This window comes from Paramisgurnus dabryanus, chromosome 14 (genome assembly GCF_030506205.2).
Source record: "Paramisgurnus dabryanus chromosome 14, PD_genome_1.1, whole genome shotgun sequence".
NCBI lineage: Eukaryota > Metazoa > Chordata > Actinopteri > Cypriniformes > Cobitidae > Paramisgurnus > Paramisgurnus dabryanus.
This window is the reverse complement of record NC_133350.1, coordinates 18942917-18954992: the sequence shown is the minus strand read 5'-3', so window position 1 is coordinate 18954992 and position 12076 is coordinate 18942917. Positions and strand designations below refer to the sequence as shown.

Here is a 12076-nt window from a genome sequence, read left to right as displayed (position 1 = left end):
CATGGCCGAGAACTCAGAAATGTAAAAGCTTAGAGATATGAGAACATCTCCGAAGCCTTGTATGAGCTTATTAGATTGATGACAGTGTTGTTTTTTGGTTACAGTATATTGGACCTTAGTTTGGATGTTGGTTTGAACATCTATCCTCACATCTAGACTGAGGTTAGATGTTTAGGATTAAACCCACCTGTGGTGGTCACAAAACAGGAAGATATTATCAGTGTTGGCCAAAACACTTATCAAGTGAATTTTGATTAATTAAATCATTTGGCAGAAACACTGTGGGCCAATGAGTTGGTTACATGTTGCCAATTTTGTCTAGTGGCATCATTTAATAGTATTTGTGAGTCATTATGTTGAAAAATTTGTCAGACTTTCATTCATAACTCAATGCAAATATGTTGCGTTCTCAACAAAAGGCATTATTTTTGGACATTAGTTGAATCAGTTTTTTCTACCGGCAGTTTTCCTGTCATGGATGACTCAGCAACACTTTTAAAGATAATTTATTGTTATTGCCATAGCAACACAGACATTATTATTAGTACATTCACATTATTATAACTAATCCTGCTTCAGACAAGTTTGCAGCATATTGCAGAATTTAAAAACAATTGACTAAGCAGAATACACTTCATGCATTAAAGTGCACCTATTACATTGCTAAAAACAATGTTATTCTGTGTATTTGGTATAATACAATGTGTAAAATGGTTTATGGCTTAAAAACACATTATTTTTTCAAATACCGTATGTTTTTGTAGCTCTAGATATCCCTCTCTTCCTAAATAGCATGGTTTTGAAAAGCTCTGTGTCCCTGAATGGCCAGCTTATCTGTACGTTGTGATTGGCCTGAATACATCTGATGTTAACAGGAAATGTGACGCTCCTTACCATGTTTGAAAGATTCGCTCACAATGCAATGCTAACAGGAGTCAACTTACAGGCTGTGAGTCCAAGCGTGAGGAATTATGATAATGTCGGTCTTGTCTACATCACCAATCCCAGGAAGTAAACTGTTTCATACAATCCATGTGTTTGTTGTACTCCAAGAAAAGAGATTTACGTTGAAGATAAAAACTCGCAGCATCTTTTACTTAGTTTTTTTACCTTTTGTATATCTTTAACATGTCATTTTTGCAATGCCTGTCCCAGAAGATCCCATTCTTTTTCGATTGACGATTGGTTAATTTACTTGGAGGCGGGACTTGAGTGGCTATTTTGACCATTGCGATCTCCCCCATTCATATTAGTACCAGTGACACATCTTGTTACCATTAAATATCTTTGCTAATAGTTAGCTCACATCCTAGTCACATTGAGCTGTGGTGCTCCAAACATTTTCTGTTATTCTTTTGTCAATAAAATGGCAAAATACAATAGTTTTATTTTTGAGAATTACAGCATAAGAAACCTAGTGAAGCTAACATAATGCGATGCTTAAACAACAAACAAGATTGATGTTTTTTCCCCACTGTGTACTGTAGAAACTGTCACTGCCTCTGACAGTTTAAACCCTCAGCAGTGCACTTCTGCTTGTTTAAGCAATCAAGAACGCTTTACTTCATTGTAATTCCGTACACAATCCATTAGTAATAATTAATCAAAACAAACAACTGGCAGAAAACAATAAAGTCCATTGTTGTTTTTCATAATCAGACAACTAATTAATTTGTATGAAGCCAACTTTCCGGCTTTTTCTCCTGTAAACAGGAAGACACTGAGGAACATGGAAATTTCTACTTCTTACTGCTCTCACTCCAATTAATACAGAATTCCATGTGGAACTGAGTATTGTTTGTTGCCGTTTACGCCATGAATTATTCATGTTTTGTTGTGGGATTGTTTCATTGGTAGATACGTTTCTCTGCATCCTGTTCTCTCTCACGTTCCTTGGTTTAACAAGACCCAACAGAATTGTGATGGGTGCGTCAGTCCCGCAGTCGAATGCGATTTATTTGTTCACGCGGGGCGTGCAGTTGTTTGTAATCTGCATCTTAATTATATCTTAGGTGTTTGTATCTATTACAATACATATCTGTAATGTTCTAACAATGTAAATCTTTGGAGATTTGTGTGGTTTACCACTTATATTGGGAAAGTGCTTGCAAGTGGTGAGATGGGACTTCGCTCAAGTGGTGATTTAATGCATTAGCATCGGTACAGTGTAAAAAAGAAATATACATATATTTGCCACAAATGGTTTCTGTGTGGAGTAGATTTAATTTAAGACATTTGGTTTCAAAAGCTAGACAGCATGCGTGTTAGAAAAGCTACAAGTGAAAAGGCACAATTAAGTATGTAAACAAAGAAAGTTTTTTGCATGGTTCAAAGGAAGCATCTAAAACGTAGGTGTTTTAAGCTACATGCATTGACTGAAAACACTTCTGAACAAGTGAGTAATCTGTATTTTGGGAGAGAGAACAAAATTGCAATGACCTTTCATTCTGAGAACGCAGTGAGAGTGATTTAAACTGTGACTGCGTATGTCAGAAGAACAGACATATATATATATATATATATATATATATATATATATATATATATATATATATATATATATATATATATATATATATATATATATATATATATATATATATATATATATATATATATATATATATATATAGGAAAGACTATGCAGGTCCTTTGAGTGCTTGTAATGTTTCATACAATTATTTTTTTTTCAGGCAGATGCTACTTAATTGAACCTGAATGCATGTCTGCGTCTTAAATGAATCATCAGTGAAAGAGAATTTATTTTCTAGATTTATATTTTCAGATTTCTTTCAGGGTAAAGGAAAGATCCTTGATGTTTTACACTTGGCTAAGTCTGACGCGTACGTGCTGGGAGTTTGAAATCGGAACAGTGATTGTTAGTCATCTCCTGGTGAGCGCTACAAGGTTTAGGCATGGGGCGTGAGTTCAGACGTGGTGCTAGAGTCTGCATCCATGCCAAAATGCCCAGATTGCGTGCCAATGTGTCTGCGTGAGCCTTAGGGATGAGAGAGGAACTGCCTGAAATTGCAGCAGTGGGGGGGCGAGATTTTGAATAAATGAGAAATTGTTGTTCATCTAGAATAAAGAAACAACCACGGCATTGTTTGAAAGACCTAGCATGTTTGGTGCATGTATGAGTGCGCCCCGCGGGATGATTTTTCCATGTTGCGGTGAGGAAGTTTGTGCTTTGACGCAAGTTTTGAAGCACAGCATACTTGGAGGTTGAATAAATGCATGAACTTAAAGGAAAACACCACAGTTTTTCAATATTTTATGATGTTCTTACCTCAACTTAGAAAAATTAATACATACCAAATTTTTTTCTATGCGTTCACTTTTAATCTTTGTACAGCGCTTCATGAATGTTTTAGCATTTAGCCTAGCCCCATTCATTCCTTAGGATCCAAACAAAAGTTTTATTTTGTGCCACCATACTTGCTCGTGTAACGACTCATGTAACAGTCTTTAAACAGGGAACACATGGAAGTGTTTGGTGGCTTATAAATTCATCCACGTTTGGAGCCATAGAAATTAATGGGGCTAGGCTAAATGCTAACACATTTACGTGGCGCTGTACAAAGATTAAAAGTGCACGCATTGAAAAAAGAAAGGCATGTATTAATTAATCTAAGTTTAGGTAAGAACCTAGTAAAATATTGAAAACGTGTGGTGTTTTCCTTTAAGTCACCCAGTAAAGCTGCAGTTTGGTTGGCTCATAGCAAAATTTAATTTCACATTTTTGCATTCTGCATAGAAAGAGACCCGTTTAACACTTTTATACTTGCAAGCTGCAATACTAATGTAATGACACGCTTTTACTTAAAGGTGCAGTGTGTAAATTTTTGCGGTATCTAGTGGTGCGTTTGCGAATTTGCAACCAATGGCTCTGTTCACTGCTCACCCCTCGCTTTTGAAACGCATAGAGAAACTATGGTAGCAACCACTGGACAAACATGTCATCTTCGGAGACAACTTAGTAAAATAGTTTGTCCATTAAGGACTTCTGTAGAAACATGGTGGCACAAAATGGCGACTTCCATGTAAGGGGACCCTCGGTATGTAGATAAAAATGTCTCATTCTGTGGTAATAAAAACATAACGGTTCATTATGAAAGGTCTTTATACACCCCTGATAATATAGTTTTGTATTTTATTTAGCATTTCTGTCAAGAGATCCTTCTAAAAATTACACACTGCACCTTTAACTGCATACCTCTTGTGATGTCATTCCTGTAAACTTTTTCATTACATTTCATCTTTTCATTATCTTATCTTATCTCATTGAATACTTGTTGAGTCTGTGTACTCTGTGTTAATGTTTTGCTTCTAACAGTTTTTCTCTGTTTTTTCTCACTTGCAGATACCCTGCTGTCTTCTGGCCATGGTGAGTACTTGTGAAATATGTTCCCGGATACATCTCTGCATGAGTCTGAACGGGCCAGATTTCAAATTTGGTTATTGTTTTGCAATGCTGGTCGCCCAACAAGCGTGACTCAGTCCGAACGGTCGTGGCAACTTTATGTATTTTCAGGTGCGTTGCCTGACATGGAGAACCCAATCTTTGTTAGCGATTACCGAAGGATCACCTTTGCTCCGTTGGTTTTGCTCAGAGTTTCAAAGCGGGCACATTTTCCCAGCGTGTTCATTCAATCATTCTCGTCTCTCCGCGGTCAATCACCCCTCACGGTCCTATTGTGCGGCTTGCACGCGAACAGTCAGGCTGTTTGTCAAAGATGAGGTTCTCACCCAGGGAAGCGCTTTATAGACAGACCCTTTTTCATTTATGTTTGGCTCAGTGGGTGGCCATCTTTAAAGTGTGTGTTTTTCCTATTGAAGTTACGCTGTGACAGAGCTTCAAATTGCCCCCTGTTTTTATCGAAATGGAGTGTTAGAGAAATCACGGAGCATGTGCGGCATGCGTGTATGTGTGCGCATATGCAGGATATAATAGACTGTGGTGTATGGCTGTATACAGTCCACCTGCACAGCTGCAAAGGGCAACTGGAAACTTGCACCTGCGCTGACCATTTCTGTTTCCACTCAGGCCTGTAGAGATAGAAAGAGATCAGAGAAGCAAGAAAAGCTCGGCACAGTCTGTGTTTAAAGGGCAGTCATGTCCTACACTCCAGACTGTATATGGTTTGCACTCAAAGCACACTCTCCCACGGTGCTTTGTGAAAACAAGAGGTGGCACTGGGTCCGGTTTTTCGTTTACTCTGCACTTTGGATGAGAATAGGATATGCGCAGGCCAGCAGGGTCCAGGCCAGCAGATTTACTTTCTTGCTAGTGCTCTTTTGTCAGACTGTAAGCTGGTACAAATAGTGTTCTGCCCTTCAAGATTTCTGCAAATGCACCATAATGGATGAGAATATCGCTAATGCAGGTGCTTTGAATAGCTTAAACAGAATGTGGAAAAACAGTTTATTGAGTGAATGACTGACCAGGGATTTTATATTTTAGGATTTAATACGTTTTCTAGTGTGTTTGCGTGGTTTTAAAGTGAATTGATTTGAACAGCCTCCATTTGTTTCCATTTTCATTGCTGCCTAGGAAAAACAATATAGACGTTAAAGAGATCCCATTTGTGATTTTGGTTGAAGTGATGTAGAAAGATGTTGATCATTGTGACAATAATGGTGATGATCAGTGTTAAGACAGAAAGCATTACTCTTCTGCCGCTGCTTTACATGAATGTGCTCTCTCTCTCTCTCTCTCTCTCTCTCTCTCTCTCTCTCTCTCTCTCTCTCTCTCTCTCTGTCACGCACACACACTTCCTATTCAAAGGCAATTCAAACTGATGATTGTAGACCTCGGGTAAGGTGTAGAAACCCACCTTGCTTTAATATAATGAATATATTATTAACAGTTATAATTGATTAGATTTTATTTAATTACTTTGCTAATTCCTAATTTTTAAGTGTTCATGTTACATTCATTTTTTTAGTTTAAAATAATATTTAAACATTATGATATGAACACCATGTTAAATATAATAGAGATGCTGATTATTCAGACTGATATCTGCCGATACTGATAGTTTGGTGGTTATTTTAACTTAAATTTTATTTTCTGAATGTTATTCATTCATATAATGACCATTTATATTGATCATTAAACGAAGTGATGTTTCTTTACATTTTCTATACACAGAGCTCAAATTCATTCAAATTGACTTTTCCTGTTCTCTTTTGATTGATGGGATATATTGCCCATGACCGATAGCTGATAGTGTAAAAAATTCATTTTTGGTGGAATTATTGATTGATATATTGGTGCATCTTTAGAATATAATATAATAATGATTTTAAGATTATAATCATATGTGTTTACCAAACCAGCATTTTTTTATTGTAAAAACTGAATTGAAAAAACTATATATTTTTCCTTGTTTTTTCTATAAGTTTGAAGTTATACACGCACCAAGCCAGAGGCTTTTTATTTTCTTCAAAAAGTCAAATACAATGTCAATAGTCCCTTTCACACATACAGTCTTCACTGGTAAGTTACTGGTAAATTGCAGTTAACAGGTCATGTGTGAAGAGAACCTTTCTGGTAAATCAGTGCTGCCAATTTACCAGTAAGAGAGGTTGTAAGATTACCAGTAATTTACCAGTAAGCGCTATGTGTGAACAAAAAAATATAGATTACCTGCATTTATAATGGACAACGTCAGGCCGTGATGACAGCGTCGGGCCAATCATACCGCTTTGAAACAGATGACGTGTTTACCCCTGCACTGTTTATGGATGTTTCCACACACACGCTGCTTAAAAGTCGAGCACACCTGAAGTTAAAAGGACCCTCCACTTTTTTGAAAATAGGCTCATTTTTCAGTAAACAATTGATTTGTACTATTTTGGAATCCATTCGGTAGTGAGATGATATTATGCAGTGCCCAGAAATAGTCCCCTGCTATTGACAGTTACTACTTTCGGGCGCTGCGTAATATCATTGCGCCTCCTGCAGCCATGGTATGGCAGCAAAGTCTTTGATTATTACGCCAGAATGAGAGTATAGTTCCTAGCAATATCGGCCTAGAAAATCACAACTTTAAATTTTCTGTCGGTCTTAGTACACAATGTAACTACAGAAGAGTCAAGTTTTAAATAGGAAAATTATCAAAAATCTTTGGTTATTTTGGGCACGATGCTAATGGTCTAATCAGATTCAATGGATTGTGCTAAGCTATGCTAAAAGTGCTAGCGCCAGACGCGGAGATCAGCTGAATGGATTCCAAAACGGTAAAAATCAAATGTTTAACTCTAGGGGAGCTGGAAAATGAGCATATTTTCAAAAAAAGTGGAGTGTCTCTCCATATTTCTTCACCAAAGTTGTTTAAAACAGCTACCATCTATTTGCCGAATTGCCGACATCCTTAGCACACCCTCTGCGAGCCTATGTGTAAACAGTACTGTTATTTAAAACGCAGACTTTGTTTACGTCGCCTAATGCAATGTTGTACGGTCACAAGCAACCATCAGCATTGTGAAACAAAAAATACGGACCGTGGATATGAAGTCATAACCTGCCATTGTTTACAAATACAACACTCCACAGGTAACTTCCGCTTTCTCACCAAGTTTACCAGTATTTTGAAACTGATGTGTGAATGATGTCTTACTGGTAAAAAGACGTAACGTCACTGCGTGTGTGAACAGCACATTTTGTATTTACTGGTAAATTAATTCTGGTTAATTCATGGTAATTTGCCGGAATCACCATGTCAAAGAGGCTAATGACATGAGCAACTTTAAAAAATACATTTGAAGATCAAAGCCATGATCAGATCCTTTATCCAGGTGTTATGAATGTTTTAACATAAATGAAACATAGTGTGAAGAAATATCACCTTTCAGCCTGTTAAAATTGATGCTTACGTAACTGGATAAATTTCACATACTTGCATACTTTACATACAGTATAAACATGCATAAATCCTTTAAATCAGTGTTTTTGCTGAATCTCTCTGCCCCTCTCTCCCTCCACATTGCCCACCTCTATACTTCACCATGAATACTGGTTGATGGCTTAAACTAAAAGAATGAAAAGAGGCAAGTATAAGAGAGATACGGCAATGAAGATGAAAGAGTGAATGAAGGAGAACTCGATGTCCTTGGCCTTTGTGTGGGACTGGGTGCACTCGGCGGTTTCATGACAGAACGCTTTACAGCTGTCAGCTAAGCTCAGCTCACTTCCTCAGAGAAAAACCTCACACATTTCCTATATTATCTCTATACACTTCTTTCTTGTACTCATTAACCCTCTCTTCTTTATCTTTGGGGGTTTATCTGTGGTTTGTTTGTTCTGGGTCAGCGTCAAGCTCTCCGACTGTGTTGCTGAAATTGAGAAATGTTTTTTTTTACATTCCATTTTATTTTTAAGTATGGAGCGCTTGTCAAATTAGCATATTACGTTGGATAACGTAATACGTTGCATAGTAAAATACTATGCTGTTGATAGGCCAGAATGAGGAGATAAATCTGAATTTTTCCCATTCTTGCACTGTATAGGAGCTGTTCATGACTGGTGATATCACCAATATGGCTGCCAAGTGAACTGACTTACTAAGGCTCTCCTCCTCCACTACACATACTGTCTTACTGTCATTCTTCTTTTATTTTATCACTCTCTCTCTCTCTCTCTCCTGCACTTAACCCTCTTTACTCTCTTGCAGTTTAATTGGCGCTACCTGAGGTAGGCCTAGGTGTAATTGTTATAGCAGAAAGTGCCTTGGTCGGCTGGTTTTAAAGCCTTTTATCTGTAATCTCCCGATTGATTATGCTTTTTCTGCCAGCCGAGCAAATTGTTCAAACCCATCAGGTGCACGGCAGGGAAAAAAGAGCAAAAGAAGCTTCAGCTGTGTAACAGCCAAATCACAAAGCACATCGGCAAGAACATGAAATTTAGTGGCAGACGGCATAATGCTCCTTTTAGTTTACACATGCACACAGAAAAATTAAACACAGATGTTTTTCTCTTTGTGATGACGATTGGGGTTAAAAATGATGAGATCTGTATTTTACAAAAAAAAAAAAAATCGCAACAGAAATGCAAGCCTGTCTTTGTGTGTAGCTTTCGGTATGTAATTTACCTCCAAATATTTAAGCTGCAGTGAATTGCAATGAATGATTTCTACACCGCGATTGCAATTCTTCAGGCAGCTACACAGCTCGGCCAGTTTGATCAATATCTTATTCAAAGTGGTTGTATTTTTAATACAATAGAGTAATAAATGCTGCCACCCAGGGGACTTGGCGGCGTAGCCTCTTATTCTGCATATCTATCTCCAAGTAGGGCCTCCTGCTAGACTGTCGTAATGTTAAAAAATGTGCTGGTATGAAATGCATTAGTCTCTAGTATTAGATTTTAATACAGCGCTAAGCAGCAAATAAGAGAAACTTAATAGCTGAGGTTAATGTGGGTGTGATCCAAAACTAGCTGACAGATATAAAGATAGATAACTAGAGATATACTGCACATACTAAGTATGCCGGGGTGAAATTACACACTGTTACACATCTCTCTCTCTCTTTCTCTTTGTCTCTCTCGTTCTCCCTCTCAACAGGAGAGCTATATCTGTGCTGCTAACAGATCCACCATTGGAGTGGCTCTCCAGTAGTCACCCAGTGAGGTGAAACATCCAATTTGGCTGCCTCTGGTGGAAACACTGTCCAAACCCTTGCCATCATGTTGGCATTGTGTGATAGAGATGCTGGTTGTAGATTGGCGATAATGTGACAGGTGCTGCCTAGGCAATTTGGAATTAGGCTTAGCGTGTGAATGTGTTGGTGCATAGTGAATAAATGAATACAAATGTTGTGTACCTTTTCTGTTTAGTCTTACATCTTCTTTTGACTTAAAAAAATGACTGATATAGTTGCAAAGAAAGCACTAGAAAAATGAACGTTCTTCAACCCATAAAGGCATACAAGTCGTTTGTCACTTTCCTCAAATGCGACCCACGGGACTGTTCCTTAAATTGGCGCTCTTACTAGCAGCAGAGATAAGCTAGAAAAAATTTCATCTCATTGTGCATTGTGGGTTTTATTCTGTGTGATAATTGGGATTGATACATGTGAGTAGTCAGTAAACTTAAGTAGTTTTCCTTTGCTTATTGGAAATTGGAAAAAAAATGTGGGTTAAAGGGACACTCCACTTTTTTGGAAGATATGCTCATTTTCCAGCTCCCCTAAAGTTTAATATTAGATTTTTACCGTTTTGGAATCCATTCAGCCGATCTTCGGGTCTGGCGCTACCACTTTTAGCACATAGCCACATAGCTAAGCATAATCCATTGAATCTGATTAGACCATTAGCATCGCCCCCCCAAAATAAAGAGTTTCAGTATTTTTCCTATTTAAAATTCAACTCTTCTGTAGTTCCATCATGTACTGATATTACGCAGCACCTGAAATAGTCCCCTGCTATTGAATGTAACAAAGGAGACTATTTTCGGGCAGGGCGTAATATCACTACGCCTGCTGCAGCCATGTTACAGCAGCAAAGTTGATGATTATTACGGCAGAATAAGAGTATAGTTCTTAGTCATATCGCCTAGAAAATCATAACTTTTTATTTTCCGTTGGTCTTAGTACACGATGTTACTATAGAAGAGACAGTTTTAAAAAGGAAAAATATTGAATCTCTTTGGTTATCTTTTAGCGTGTTGCTAATGGTCTAATCAGATTTAATGGATTATGCTAAGCTTTGCTAAAAGTGGTACCGCCAGACCCGGAGATCAGCTGAATGGATTCCAAAATGGTAAAAATCAAATGTTTAACTCTACGGGAGCTGGAAAATGATCATATTTTCAAAAAAAGTGGAGTGTCCATTTAAGGACCATGTAAGAAGTCCACGCATTGCGTTAAACATGATCATCGACTCTGAGGACAATGAGACAAACAGACCCAGTTCCTGTTGCTGTGAAGGTCATCGCACCACTGATCTACTGGCTGTCCTTCAAAGTGATGCCCAGCCCATGCGCCACCAACGACCACTGGCTGAACCAGTTTAATCCGCTTACCAGCTTCTTATCCCTACCATGTCTATATATATATATATATATATATATATATATATATATATATATATTAATCTCTCCCTAGGGTTTTTTGTCCTTCTAGGATTTTTTTCCCATTGGGTTTTCTCCTAGGGGGTTTTTTAGTCCCAGGGAGAGTCAGCCAGAACTTTGGCTTAACTTAGCACTTTACTGTATACTTTACATTATCAATACGCTCGCTTACACGGTTTATCCTTAGCCACTATACTCTACTTCTTATACTATGTATTGATTCTCAGTGTTCTACTCTACATCTACTCATGTAAAGCTGCTTTGCAACAATTAACAATTGTGAAAAGCGCTATATAAATAAAATTGAATTGAATTGAATTGAACATTCCTGCTTTTGCATTGGTAATGACTGTCAAACATAATTCATTTCATCACACCAGATCCGAGATACACTGTAAAAAAATTCCGTAGAAATTTCAATGTTATTGCAGCTGGGTTGCCGGTAATTTACCGTAGATTTACATTTATGTTATTTACTGGAAAGAGTTTGTTCAAAGTTAAATACATTTTAAATATTAACAAGTCTTTATCTTTACAGAATAAAACTATACAATAACAGCCTCATGCAAAGCATTCTAGGGACCAGAAATCATCATCAACCTTTTTCTGTTTTTTGCTTCAGATTTTGTTTTCCAGAATGTTTTACTTGATGCTGTTTTTTTTAGTTCCCTTTCAGTCGGTCACTACGACGTCACGTCGTGACCGACGAATTGGGAACTCGCTTAGAGAGACCAATCTGCTTCGTTTACTACAAAAACGCCAATGAACTTGGCATTGAGATATTTGCATAATGCTGGCGCCGCCCCGCCAGGTGCCTTTATAAGCAGCAGGTGCAAATAGGGAAATTAGCTTTTTCGCTTCGAAAGCCGGCTTTATCTGCTACTGAGAAGCTACTCTCTGCTCTTCTGGGAACGGTTGCTGAAGTTGATTGACAAGCAGTACTAACACAGCGGACGCTCGCAGTATTCCACGGCTCTGCATCTTTTTTGTTTTGAGTTTAG

The 12076-nt window shown here is 37.8% G+C and overlaps 1 protein-coding gene across 1 annotated transcript in view; it reads left to right on the top strand.

The window, feature by feature from the left end:
• Positions 1-12076, top strand: part of cdh4 (cadherin 4, type 1, R-cadherin (retinal)) — a 298802-nt gene that overhangs the window by 106520 nt on the left and 180206 nt on the right. The window contains exon 3 of the mRNA XM_065241440.2: positions 4364-4387. Coding sequence (XP_065097512.1) covers positions 4364-4387 — 24 coding nt within the window. The remainder of the gene's footprint in view (positions 1-4363; positions 4388-12076) is intronic.